Source organism: Gymnoscopelus microlampas (assembly GCF_963454915.1).
Source record: "Gymnoscopelus microlampas genome assembly, chromosome: 24".
NCBI classification, from domain to species: Eukaryota; Metazoa; Chordata; class Actinopteri; order Myctophiformes; family Myctophidae; genus Gymnoscopelus; species Gymnoscopelus microlampas.
In genome coordinates, this window is record NC_139961.1 from 35660541 (window position 1) to 35675705 (window position 15165).

The window sequence follows — 15165 nt, forward strand, 5'->3', positions numbered from 1 at the left end:
TATCTGCTGGTCTTATGGTATGTGTAGAATAGATATCTGGATTTTTTTCACACGCTTCTTTAATGATAGATTTGACTCTCCCTCTCCCTGTCCCCTCTCCTTTTTTCTTCTTCTCCCTTTCTGAAAAACAAGAAAATGATGGACCTAGGGGCAAAGATGAATTTCACCCATTTCTTTCACCTGTAAATCAGTGATGAGCAAAGTTGATTCTTCATTGTACATTGCCAGTGAAGTGAAAACGGCATTAAGAAAGATTCATATATGTATGTATGTCATGGTCTTAAAGCTGCAGCTCTGCATCTCTGCAATTGAATACAGGTAGCTCATATTTCTCTCCACCATTGTCCTTTGCACAACACAACACAACTGAAAACAAAACACGCCAACATATTTCATTAAATATTCATCAGCAAGGTAAAACATGTGAAGTCCCCTCCCCCTCTCCTTTTTTCCTCTTTTGAGGTCAAGGCTATTTATAGAATCATGAACCATCCAGGAACATGCTGGGCTGCATCTTTAAGCATGCACCCACATACCACATCTCACAACGTGTCACATCCGCGACGTGTTATGGGCCTGTACGTCGGCTAGATTTGGCAGATTTGTGTGACGAAGTATAAATCATAGCGTCAGTTCATCCCACGATCATCTTGTCTGGTGTGTGTGTGTGTGTGCGTGTGTGTGTGTGTGTGTGTGTGTGTGTGTGTGTGTGTGTGTGTGTGTGTGTGTGTGTGTGTGTGTGTGTGTGTGTGTGTGCGCGCGTGTGCGCATGTGCGTGTGTGTGCTTACGTGGCTTAGTTCTCATTTTTATTACAAATTTAATAAATAAAATAAGTATGACTCATATCCAATATAATCATGCTCAGGGGGTGCATGAAAGTGCCTCTTTAAAAACTGTAATCCGGTGCCTTTTGTCACCATGGCAACAGTCTGGGAAAGTTAACTTTGTAATGGTGTGTGTGAGTGTGTGCGTGTGCGTATGCATGTGCCGGCGTGCGTGTGCCGGTGGCGTGCGTGCGTGTTTGTGCTTGTATGTGTCATCCCAGTAGACTAGGGCAGTGGTTTTCAAGCTTTTCTGGATCAGGGCCCATTTAAAAATGTCAAAAGTGTTAAGTTAAGTGGTCGGATGGGTGGGCCGCGTGCATTTTCGTTGAATGAAATAGTTTCTACCTACATTTTTATGTCTTATTATCATTACAATCTTAGCATTTTGGCAATTATTTGGGGCCCCACTTGCAATATCCTCCACCAGTGGGCCCCAGCCCGCAGGTCGAGAACTACTGGACTTGGGGGTGGACATGTACTGTACTTATATAACACTTGTAACATTTTGGGTGAAATGTGGATTTGGCTTCCACATGGGCAGACTGGCTGAACCCAGGCATGTCAAATGGCTTCTGTGTGTGCTGGGAACAAATACGACAAATATTGGTGTAGAGGCGACATTGAGTCATACAGTGTACAAGCATGTAGCTTTGTCGCACAATTCATTGACACGCATAATTGTAAGTAATGACTGTAATCATCACAGACAACTAGTAAAATACGTGCCAACATAATTTTATAATTATGCAGCTCTACTGTCTGGTAACCCTCACTGTAAATCTGTTGACATCTGTAATTCTCTAAGAAGAGAAGTAGTTAATTAATGCGTGTGCGTGTGTGTGTACGCATTTTCTATATCATACATACAGTAGGAGTACAACAATCAAAAAATGTGTGCTAGAGGGACACACAATTCCAAAGCTAAACGTGGAATGGAGCAGCACTGTAGTTTGGTTCCACGAAGAGCACATACAGTAGTACAGTAGGCAGTGTTGGTGTGCACTGTCCTGTACATGTACAGTAGATATGATTGCCGCCCTTCAATAGGCAGATCACAGTTAGAACATACTTCTGTCCGCCCAGAGGATCAAACCAGCAACTGTCACTAGCCAACAGGGATATGCACTGTGCACACTAAACCAGTGATTCTCAATACTTTTTTTAATTTCAAGGACCCCTAGTTTGGTGTGCAATTTGCATATTAGGCCACGAACCCCCATACCTTTGAGAGTGTACCATTTGTACACAAACCAATTTGTACACACTCAGAGTTAAAGACCTGTAATGGTCTTTAGTTGGTTCCCAACTATCGTCATTTAGCGTAGGACATTTAATTGGTTCCCAACTATCATCATTCTCCCCGCCCCCTTGTTAACCACCACTGTCTTGATTTGAGTTTCATTACCTTGATTGGGTTTGTCTGTGTATTTAAACCCTGTTTCTTCCTTAGTTATTTGCCTAGTCAGAATAGGGCTTTAGTGGTACACAGTGTGTAAAGCTCCAGCCAAGCTTGTATTTTTTGTTTCTTTGGACTCTGCAAGCCTTTTGTGAATTGGTTTCTTCAGTTGGATTTTTCTTTGGGTTTTCTTGTGTGGAATTTTCTGCGTTTTTCTATCATCTGAGCGTTTGGATTAACCCTTTTTTTTGGATTATACATTTTTTTCCTCTCTTTTTTAGTTTTGGATTTACTGTTGTGAATTTCCAATACTGATCTTCTGGGATTTTATTTTTTCTGGTGACTTACCGCTGACACATTTCAGAAAATAAACTCAATTGAGCAAAGCAGTCTCTGCACTTGAGTTGTCACCCCTTTTAGCACACTGTGGGTAGTTATTTCAGCCTGACAGTGCTGAGGCCCGAGTTGTTTCAAGACTCTGACAGCACAGTTTTGGACAGGGACATCGACGCTTGGGCAGTTGCCTAGCTATAGACCAAGTATTTGTTTACCAGCATTGTGACTGGATGCTCAGGTGGTTGTTTCATGCAATCAATTCCCAACATTGTTTCGGGGTTTGCTAGTTTCAGTTCATTCAACCTCCTCTTGTGTGTTGGCTAGTGAGGCGCGGCCTGCGCGCGCATACTCGTTCTTATCAGTGTGACGTTGTCTGTTAAGGGGTCTATTCCATAGATATAGAAACCTAGATACCTCTTTGGCCTCTGCAGTTCGTTGGAGCGACCTGTTTCGTATGGTGGCCGCCATATTTCCGGGGGGGTACAGGCACCGGCCAATCACAGCGTGTTGACTACTGGCCAATCACAGTGCGTCTTTTCCAGCACTTGTCAGAATCTAGTTGTCCCGCCCCCACCTGCCTCTGATTGGCCTACTGAACGCCCCCTTCTGTGACACACGCGAAAATTTCCAGCTGCCCCCCCGGAAGCGGAAGCGTGCCCACCATACAGACGTTTCAGAGCCAGAGGAGGTGTCTACCTTTACATGTCTATGGTCTATTCACCTGTTTCCTAGGCTGTGTGTGTTTCACCTCCTGTCGATTTGATCCAATGAAATCCAATGAAACTGGTCAGATGACCAATGATATCCAATGAATCGACAGGAAGTGAAACACACACAGCCCAGGAAACAGGTGAATAGGTTCCAGCAGAGGTTCTCAAACTATGATCCGGGACCCCGAGGTTGTGGGAAGGTGAAGTTGGGGTCGCACATTGACAACTGGAAAAAAGACAAATACCATTAAGTCTGATGTATTTGTTTTAAAGCATAGCTTGTGAAGCCTGGCAACAGGCTCTGTATGCTGATCCATTTACAAATGTGTACAGATTAGAAAGACCTTTCCGTAGATTTTAAACTACGTTGATAAGACATAATGAAATAATGCTGCGATACAGCCTGGCAACGGGTTGTATGCTTCCATTTACAAATGTGTACCGAAACACCTTTCCATAGTGTAGTGAAATGTATTAATCTGTGGGGCTATTTGCCCTTGTTTAAGGAGAATTAAAGAGTCCAGGCATTCCTTCTCCTCAGTTGATTTTATTAAGGAGAGAAGATAATTACTTACATGGTTACACAGGACAGGACATGGCAGCTTTCACACAGGAAAAGAGGCAGGAAAGAGACAGATTTGACTCAAGAGTGGATATTTATAGTCAGTGTCTATGCACGTGCATGCTGTTTCTACAGGTTTGTGCATGTGGTGTGTGTGCTCTGATCCAGATGTCTAACTGTGTGTATCCTATGTGTGTGTGCTAGATTAAGGAGTTGGGTGTGTGTATAAGTCTATTGTGTGAGATGGTTAGGTCAATATAGTGGTCATCTAGGGTCAGATGACCCCAGGATACTGAGCATCTGGACCTGGGCTTTTCTCCCCCATGAAAGGGTGTAGGGTGTCCATAGCTAATCAGGAATGTCTTCCACCAGTAGTGTCAGCTTTAAGTTTGACCATAGTAATCAATGGACTATGTTTATTAGGCCTTTGTAGTATTTAGTAGTATGCATAGTTATATCATAATGTGGGTGCATCACAATATGGGTACTGGTATATTAGTGTATAATGATATGTGATATTATGCATGGATGCATGTATATAAGTACAAAAACCATGTGTTGCCCTAGGTCACTGTTAGTCATTGACCATAGGAGCATCCAGTGTTTGGCATCCTGTGGGGGATGTGTGTCTCTAGATCTGCTCTTTGTGTGTTCATCTTAGGTATTTTTAGAACTATGTTATTTCAAGATACTACAGACCCCCCTTGGAGGGCCACTAAGGTCCTCCATAAACGTCCATAAACGTGGGGACATGAAAACAATAGTTCTAAAACCACAAAGTAACACGAACAAACTAAAATGCATTAAAAGAACTAAAACATTAGTACCAAAACACAAACCATAAAAACCTGCTACTCCTCATGTAGAAAAAGAACAAATGTGTTAGGATCATCCAGACCCCCCTCGGCAAACAAAAACTGTAACACAAATAGGCTACACAGGTCTCAAAAGATAACTAAAATGACAATCTATAAAAACAGAAGGACATACAAATCGCCATTTACTATGCGCATCAAAACACTAAAAATCGCCTATATCAAAACGCACTATCAAACGATCTCTGTCTTCATCAGGGTCTCTGACGGACATCTGTCTTCATGAACGGAAAACCCCGTCTCACAAGAAAAGATAGAGGAAAGTTAAGATAAAGCTGTAAAAGAGAAAAGAAGAGGAAAGATGTACTGTATGTCCACGGGTTGAGGGGAGAGATAGACACAGAGGGGCAAATGGGGCTCCTCTTGCTTTGAGTGTAGTTGTAATTGTCCAGGTCCAAGGGGTAATGACACCCCAGTCTGTGGGAGGGCTGTGGCCTCCCCTCTCCTCTGTTACATTGTCTCCAGAAATGGGTACTTTCCTTAGAAGAGTCAGGCTGTCGTTCCAGCCTCACTCCTGCAGTCCGGTTCCCTAAGCTTAGCTGTGGACAATGTTGCAGCAATAATTTTATCCTGACGCTCTTTGGGTAACCTAGTCAACTTCTGACCTTCCTTGAAAAACAAGTCTAAAACGGCTACTTCTACTTCTCGCTTTTCTTTCCTAGCATCACCTTTCTTGCCTGTTTCCTGTCCTGCTTTGTACGTGCCGACGAGAACTTGCATCGTTTTAATAACCTCTGGATCAAATGTGCCATATTGCGGCCATGGCTTGTCTAATCCAGGCCAGCGCTTATTCCACCTTTTGGAAATTTTGGAAATCCCTTTGAATAAGGGGTTATTCTGTTGTACAATCAACACAGGTGTCGTTGTGGGGAAAGGAGCTCTCGTTGGCTTGGCTCCCATCACTAATATCGATCAAGTATTCAAATAATATTGAACTATATTTTTGATAGTTATAGTAGACCCTTGTAGGTGCACTGTGCATGGCCAGAAACCCAATAATAATAGTGTTTTTTGATTATATAGCCTTTGAAATAATGTTGAAAAGCATTAAAGAAAAACTATACGTTCACCATTAAAGGTTCATACACAGACCACGAACAATTGTCAGTCTACAACGCATCTCATTTGGCAATAGTGTTCAGTCTATGTAGACTGCATATGTTGAGAACGGGAATATAGGGGTAATAAGTTACTCCAACACAAATTACCATACGTTACTCTAAAAGTCGGCACTAAAACTACAAACTCACTGATGTCAAACAACAAGCTCATTTAGAATCAGGGTAGGACGTGTGATTTTAGGCTGTGGGGCAGAATTGTTCTGTCAGCTTTAACCCTATGCTCAACCTTGGTTCATGATCCCTTGGCTAAAGCAACCACCTCTGGAGGTGGGGGCCAACTTAGACTGGACTAGTCCCCCACAGCATTAATTAGCTACCAGCAGATCTGTGCTCAGATCACAGGGGCGCGACTCCCCATGGTCACTGCGGGTTTTTAGGGAGGGCCTGTAAGCCGCCGCCTCCATGTCCTCTCATAAACTCACAGTCACACTTAGAAGCCAGTGATTGTTTCAGTCCACGTCAAAATACCCTCTGTCCAACAAGCTACTCCTTGTGATCACTTAAGACATCAGACTCAGAATACAATTACTATGTTCAACTCTAATATTTTTCATTACTATAGATAAGAACCTATATGTGTTTCCCTCTTACTCAACTGCACTTATCTCTATGTATTTGATAACTGTCCTATAGTATGCTCTCTCCTAACATTTTCATGGACCTTGCTACTTCCTTTCCTTTCAAGAATATTGTCACACTTCCTTGTGCGTAATATACTACAATTGTGGATGCAGATTATTGCAGGTGATGGGCAAACCCCTCACAAACAATAATATGCATTATTGTCTCCTTATGAAGATCAAACGTTGCTCATATGTGGCTCTACATTTTTTTTTATTAGTCACTCACAGTAATAATACGCTATTTTATTAAACCTGTCACTCATCTTCTCTTAATTTTTGTCCCCCCTTGTAACTTTTACATATCTCCCAAAAATAGTTTTCGTTCAGTACTACAGTGAATCTTCAGAAGTTGGTTTGTATCAGTAGCTCTATTATACATTCACCCACCAGGCATACCCATTCAATCTTCTCTCTCACTCATACATGATGTAATCATACACTTTCAAACAACTTCATACACACAGGCATGTAACCTCTTCATTGAACCCCATGGCTTTCTGCCTACCCCAAATCTTATACTGTCACTAACTCCTCCCTATGTCTTCAGGTTTCGACGGCCAGGCGAACATAGTTCCTCCAGGCACTCAAAACTCCAAAATGATTTTTGGTAGAATGCACCTAGCCATGTTCACCACTTAAAACAAAAAAGAGAACACTTTACCTATTTCAATGAGTCGATTCCATGCCCACACAAACACACACTCAAATAATAAATGTCAAACTACTGCTATTAGGCTATTAAGTTTCAAATGGTTTAGGCCAAACTGATCTTGTGTGATACAATGGACAGGCATCCCTCAGATCATGGAAGGGGGCTGCTTGTGTCCATCCAGATGAAAGGCCTCTGTGTGGTCTGTGGCCTTCTGGATCTTTGTATCAGGGGGATGGCCTCAGAAGGGGGTTTGGTGTCATCCTCACTGGGAACTCCCCATGGCACATATGCGCTCAACACAAAAGAAAATAAACAATTGCATTAGCGTTATTTCTTCAATTCTTCAAACCATAATCTCTACATCACATTAAATGCAGAATAGCTCTCACTCTCACTCCTTCACTCAAACAAAAAAGAGGAATGACACAAACAATCACACAGAAAAGAGAGAGATTGGCACATTCTATAGCATAGGGTAAAAATTGGTGGGGCCAAGGGACTGTGGGTGCCCACTGGAAGGTGGGGGGCTTGAGGGGGATAGAGACAAGGAGCCTCACATGCACTCACTCACTCACTCATGCACTCACTCACACACAAAAGGGAAAGAGTGATTGATTGTTGTCTCCAGAATTAAATGTCTCAAACAGACTATACTTTTTGAAGAATGTAAAGGAGATTCACAATTACTACATGTTTCATTATGATTTCCCCTATTATTATTAACGTGGTGAAATGGAAAATATGTTTTGCACACTTTTATAACATGCTCACAATTATAATGTTTATCATTAGATTGTAAACGGTGCATTACTTATTTTAAAACTCAAACAGTACACTAAAATGCGTGGTGAGAATGTGCTGCCACATCATTTTTCTCTCTCAGCTATGGGCTCTAATCGGCCTTGTGCTCCCACTGCTCAGAGGAATGGGACACTGTGATTGGTTACATCTCTCCTGCTCCACCTCCCCCCTTGAAACATGAGAATCAGGTTTCAGAAACACAGAGGAAAGTGTGCAGGAACAACACAATTGTTATGTATAATCCTATAAAATATGGAACCACACCGAATACACCTATATACGTGAAACGAGAAGAAAATACCACATGGAAGTGGCTAGTGACGCACTCGTAGTAGCAGCGTACCACGTGACCTGGCACAAAGGCTAGCAGTGTCGAGTTGGCCGTTAATAAATTAAAACAGCAGCTGATAACGTCACCATCAGCAAGTTTAAAATTTAGGATGACAAGTATTATCACAATATGTATATTAAAGTCAAAAATAGTGAGTCAGTTTGCGAACCAAAGCACATATAATTTAAGAAATTAATTAAAAGAATAGAGATAAATGAGTCTAATGCCTTGGTCACATGAGCGTTACCATAGCAACCATCAGAACGGTTTACGGCAGCAACGTAAAAACGCGGAAGCAACAGAATGACAACAAAAATCAACTCGTTCCTCAAACGTGTAAAAGTGACAATAAAGGCTATAAATGCTCTAATCAAGCACATGGTTCAAGTGTCATGAGCAAAAGACGTATAGTCGCTGCTTTGGAATTACGTGACACCACTCAGTTAAGCCTATAGATGAACATTCATTTCACTCGCATGAGCTAGCCTCATGAGTTAGCAACCAGACATGCTAACGCGTGTGTGGACCCTTTCTCCCCCAAACAGAGGAGAAATAGGAGAGCACAACTTTCACTGTCTAACTGTGGAATACACTACTTAGCAAACTCCTTATCCTTATCATCATAAATATCATTATTATTATTATCATTATCATTATTAATATTATTATTATTATTATCATTATTACTACTTATACCTCTTTCCGCCTTTACGTTAGACGGTCAACCTAATCAAAACACCATCATTTTCTTCAGTCATAAGCACACAGATTTCCACACACACACAGTGTGGACAGCCACTCACAGACAAAGACAGACACAGACACATCCACCGGCCACTGCAGTAGACAGGCAGACAAACAAGACACTTTCATTCTCATCTCCTCACTTGTACACATGTTTAGCTATTACATGTACGCAAAATGCATGAAACAAAAACAAAAAAGATGCCCCCAAAAACACAAACATGTAAGACAACAAACACATCCCAGTCACTGTTAAACCACTTCAAAAATTAAAAAACAAGAACCCAATTCCAAGAACTACACATTACCAAGTGACAAAGCACATCCGATCAACTTATTGCAAGAGCAACTAAGCAACGAAAACAACCCATCAACTGAGCACACAAGCGATAAATACATTCCATCAACTCATTACACTAGTAACTAAGCAACGAAAATAAATTATCACCAGAGTGACCAAGTAAAGTTCACTGTTCCTTTTTCTATTTTTTTATAATATTTTTTTTTTTTTTTTTAGCTTCATGATCAGTCAGGCAAAAATATTAGGAGACAAAGCGTGACGTCTTAATCTGATGCGTAATCGCCTGACACAGAGGCATCACTGAAATGTAAGCCATATATTTTTGACCAAAATTTCAATAAAAATAAATTTAACATGGATCCAAAACACTCCTTCAACAAAGGCAAAAACAATGCCCCACAGATGGCAACTATAAAAATTAAAAAAAAAAAAAGGTTCATGTCTTCGAAAACATTTTGAGGGACAAACTAAAAGATTGTCCCACAAATGAATTAATGAACTCCAAGCTGGTTCGCCATTTGTAGTGAAATGTATTAATCTGTGGGGCTATTTGCCCTTGTTTAAGGAGAATTAAAGAGTCCAGGCATTCCTTCTCCTCAGTTGATTTTATTAAGGAGAGAAGATAATTACTTACATGGTTACACAGGACAGGACATGGCAGCTTTCACACAGGAAAAGAGGCAGGAAAGAGACAGATTTGACTCAAGAGTGGATATTTATAGTCAGTGTCTATGCACGTGCATGCTGTTTCTACAGGTTTGTGCATGTGGTGTGTGTGCTCTGATCCAGATGTCTAACTGTGTGTATCCTATGTGTGTGTGCTAGATTAAGGAGTTGGGTGTGTGTATAAGTCTATTGTGTGAGATGGTTAGGTCAATATAGTGGTCATCTAGGGTCAGATGACCCCAGGATACTGAGCATCTGGACCTGGGCTTTTCTCCCCCATGAAAGGGTGTAGGGTGTCCATAGCTAATCAGGAATGTCTTCCACCAGTAGTGTCAGCTTTAAGTTTGACCATAGTAATCAATGGACTATGTTTATTAGGCCTTTGTAGTATTTAGTAGTATGCATAGTTATATCATAATGTGGGTGCATCACAATATGGGTACTGGTATATTAGTGTATAATGATATGTGATATTATGCATGGATGCATGTATATAAGTACAAAAACCATGTGTTGCCCTAGGTCACTGTTAGTCATTGACCATAGGAGCATCCAGTGTTTGGCATCCTGTGGGGGATGTGTGTCTCTAGATCTGCTCTTTGTGTGTTCATCTTAGGTATTTTTAGAACTATGTTATTTCAAGATACTACAATAGCTTTTAAACTATGTTGATAACACACAATATCAACAGGAATCACAACATTGTAAATACATTAAATGTATTTACAATGTTGTGATTCCTGTTGATATTGTGTTATTGTATATTATAGAAAATGTTTCTATAATAATCCTATTCAAGGCTACCAATGTATGCTTTATTTATTTTTCAAATATGATTTCTTTCAACTTTGAAATTGCACTATAAATCAAGTGTGGGGTCACCAAAACATTTCCCCCATAAAATTGAGTCCTGGTATAAAAAAGTTTGAGAAGCCCTACGGCTACAGTAAGAATTCATAAGCTATTAAATAAATTACATTTCCTAGTAGCTTGTGGGTATAGCTTCACTTCTTTCAGAAGGAAGTGGCTTTCAAGTAGTTAAACTATTATTTTCCCCACGTAGCTGGGTTTCTTGACAAAAACTACACAGCTGTAATTATATCATGCCATGTCCTCAGCCACATTACCCAATCGCATTACAAAGTAACTTCAACGGTCTAGCTACATTTACAGTACTAAGTGACTTGCAGCTGGCTACTTATTTTGGAAGAGAGCTTTTAAAGTGTAGCTCAGTTAGCCTACTTTTTTTATGAAGATTAACTTGTAGCTTATCTGCTAGTTTTTTTTAAAGTAGCTTTACATGTCCAGCACTGGGAGTGCATATTATGTCTACACACACTGTGTATTTTACTTGCCCTGTATAAATTGACAGCAAAGTAACCATGCTCTCTCTCTCTCTGTGTGTGTGTGTGTGTGTGTGTGTGTGTGTGTGTGTGTGTGTGTGTGTGTGTGTGTGTGTGTGTGTGTGTGTGTGTGTGTGTGTGTGTGTGTGTGTGTGTGTGTGTGCGCCTCGTAGAGGACAGATGAGGAGGTGGTGGTGGACCGTGGGGGGACGCGCTCCATGCTCAACACCAACTTCGAGAAGGAAGAGCTAGAAGGTAAACAGTGACAATCCAATGTTTGTCTACGGAACAGTTCTTTCCACATTAAATGTCCGGAGAGCAGTGGTGGAAATGTATATTTACTCAAGTACTGTACAGTACTTAACCACTTAAACCCTCTAGACTTAGTAAACTGGACCCGAGGCAAATCTCTTCACCATAAATAGACAATCTACAAGCTCACAACGTGTCGCAACACAAGGCATTGTGAGCTTGTAGATCGGCTATTTCTGCTTGATGTTCTCCCCAGAATGCTGTGTTCCCATTGAGTGTTTCCATTTTTTATACTTCTTTATACTTCCACTCCCCTACATCTAGCAAATATTGTACTTTATTACAATTATTTAACAGCTTTAGTTATTAGTTACTTTGTAGATTTAGATTATTATTACAAAACATACATTAACCACTTAAGCCCTGTTTTATACTTCAGGAAGTCTTCTTCAGCTATTCACAAATGTTTGTGTACTTTTACGTTGGTACTGTAAGTATATTTTGATGGTTGATGCCAATATTTTTGTGCTTTTACTCAAGTAACATTTTGAATACAGTCTTTTGACTTGAGTATTTTTTATATTGAGGTATTGCTACTTTTACTTACATGAAATTATCTGAGTACTTCTTTCACCACTGAAGGACAGCAATTACCCAGGGGGCAAACCCCCCCTTTTTTTGGAAACCTGCATTTGCCCTGCCATCAAAGGTTGGCCACCAGAAATAATATCTATGACCCTCTAGGATCACAACCTATATGGACAACCCGGTCAATTTTTTGCTGGAAATCCAATATGGCCGCCTCAATATTGGCCCCTATCAGAAAATAGCTTTTGAACCAGATGGGCTAGAAATGCAAACTTGGTGTCTATTTCATGGTTTCAGAGCATGAGAAACTCAATGGAATACTTATCTTTATGATTAGGTGTGTCTGGACCTTTACTTTGCATATTTCCAAGATGGACGCCACCCAAAAATGAGTTTTACTATGACTTTTACAGTGACAGCTAACTGTTATGGCAAAAAGTCTGCTTTTTAAGCAATATGAACATATTTGGTCAGTTTGAGCTTTCATTTCTATGTTGTCAATATGGCTGCAGTCATAAATAATGTATGGTATTACATTTTTGCTCAGATTCTATCTATAGTTGTGGGGATGATTGCAGAGAAACATCTGAGAAAAAGCCCACAATGTATCTTATGTATCATTTTAATAAACTAACTACAATATAAACAGACACATGCACACTACAAGACTTGCCAAAAACTTCAACTTTAGGGCTATACAAATTAACATAGTGGTATGCATTCAAGTAACATAACAAAATATAGACTACTTAGTGACAAACAGAGTAAAAGCGGAGTTGAGGTTGCCTACAAAAGGTTAATTTTGACCTCTACGGTGCTGTCTTGCCTGCTTCTAGAGCCAATGATACTGGGAGGCATGCGTTAATCCGACAGACCTTTTCTCCGACTATGTGGCATCCGCGTGCGGTTAGGGTTAGGGTGCGGGTTTGGTTCGGGTTTAGTATTGTAACGTCGGAGCGCTGCGCTGTCGGAGGAATGCGCTGTCGGACTAACGTACTGCACCCAATGATACTATGGTACAATGCTATTCACTGTCACTGTTGTCACGTGTTGCACTGATCCTGCTGCATCGTGTCTCCAGTCCCTGGCAACGGCATCCTAAGTAGCATGGAATTTCCAACCAACTGCAGTCCTCTGGGCAACCTTCCTGGAGATGTCAGATATTCTCCAAAGGTTTATCTACTACGATCGGCAAGGTGAATGGACAGGACATCTCTGTGAATCAGCAAGAATGATACCCTACCTCACTGCAACAGGCCACTACAAGTATGGGCAGCAATCTTTACCTCTGTATTTGGCTGAGATGAAGAAACTACCAGAAACAGCTTCAGAGGTACATGAAGCACTGATGGCAGACGAGCAGATGGCAGCCACAACAGTGTTGCTCTTGATATGCTACTGGAGCAGACCTATAATGCTGATGCCAAGGAAGCAAGCGGTCTGGATGGCATTACACTCAGCCCTGCTGCCCGGACAAAATGGGTCTACACAAAACCACTCACTGCAGCTGTCTCTGCAGAGCTCAAGTCTATGCTCCACCTCCACTCCTCCAACCCACACCATGAGTTTGGTCAGAGTCGTGTAATCCGGGATGCAGAGATGGTAGTCAAGGTCATGGCAGCAGTGGAGACTAACCCATTTACAGAGACAACATCATCCATGATCAACATATCTACAGGACAGTGTGCTGATTCCACAGTCAAGGACGACTTGATGAGTGTGAAAGAACTGGGTCTGAAGGCACTGTGTGAATCACTGTCCAGTGATCAGAAGAAGACAAGCATAATGAAGCTTAACACTTTCCACACTCAAAACACAAAATCCAAAAAATCGAAGGGGAAAACCTCAGCACCTGGCAAGAGCAATGAAATTACTGCCCTCCTGCGCATGACCCAAATCATAGCCAGTGGTGGAGAACTCAAACTTGTTGACTTTATAGGCAACCAGGAGTGCAGTGACTTCCCCCCTTCCCTCTTCCAGGAAGATGGCAGGATGAGAACAGGTACCAAGGCAAGCCTTGTGAAGGTCCTGAAAGAGGAGACCAAAGTTGCATGCATCCTTGACCTGCCTACAGAAGACAGAAAAACAGCAGTAGTTATTGATGCCATGTATGCCATACGCCATTGGTCGTTCCTGAAAGGTGAAGCATTTGGAACAATCGCTGAACGATACCAACGTCTGCTGTTGAATGATGTGCCTGCTGGCACAGAGATCATTCACTTCTGTTGTGACCGGTACAGTGGACCTAGTCTTAAGACAGCTGAGCAAGAACACAGATCTGCTCGACCAAAACCTTCCAAAGAATATGAAGTCAGTATGCATTACACAGCTCCAGATCCTCGGGAGTTTTTTGCTGTGTCAGCTAACAAGGCAAACCTATTGAGTTTCCTCTGTGACGAATGGTGTGAAAATGAGAAACTTAAGTCGGCCCTTGGTCCAACACATCTTTACCTGGGTGGGGGGTTTAAAGAAGAGACAATGAGTGTGGTGATCAAGGAGGGGTCTATTGAAGATGTCCCTGCACTAGAATCCACACAACAGGAGGCTGATACAAGAATAAACTCCACACCCTGTACAGTGTCCAGAATGACAAAGTTGACAGAGTTGTCATCCATGCCAATGACACAGACATCATCATCATGTGCCTTTACTATAAAGCAACCCATCTCAGATGCCTTCCAGAGCTGTGGGTGAGAACAGAGCAAAATCCATACCTTCCTATCCATCAAATGGTATCAGCACTGGGGCTCGCACAGTGTCGTGCCCTGCCCTTTATCCATAGTTTAAGTGGCAGAGATACCACCAGCTATCCCTTCTTCACTGGGAAGAAGGCATGGTTCAAGGCCAGCATGTGTCTGGATCTCCCTGCACTTGAGGAGTTTGGTGAAAACTCTTCCGATTCCTTCTCAGATGACGTCATCAATCAGGCACGAGACCTCACAATTGCTGTATATACATCCAAAGCGGACCACCCGGATGATTTTGACCTGAGTAAGCTTAAAGTGTACAAGTTCCTCAATAATAGATCAACCCTCTTAA

General features: G+C 41.5%; 1 protein-coding gene across 3 annotated transcripts in view; it reads left to right on the forward strand.

The window, feature by feature from the left end:
- Positions 1-15165, forward strand: part of LOC311040393 (sodium-driven chloride bicarbonate exchanger-like) — a gene marked incomplete at its 5' end in the record, with an annotated part of 80187 nt that overhangs the window by 27772 nt on the left and 37250 nt on the right. For all 3 annotated transcript variants that reach the window (XM_084050648.1, XM_084050649.1, XM_084050650.1), the window contains one exon: positions 11460-11541. In XM_084050648.1, coding sequence (XP_083906774.1) covers positions 11460-11541 — 82 coding nt within the window. The remainder of the gene's footprint in view (positions 1-11459; positions 11542-15165) is intronic.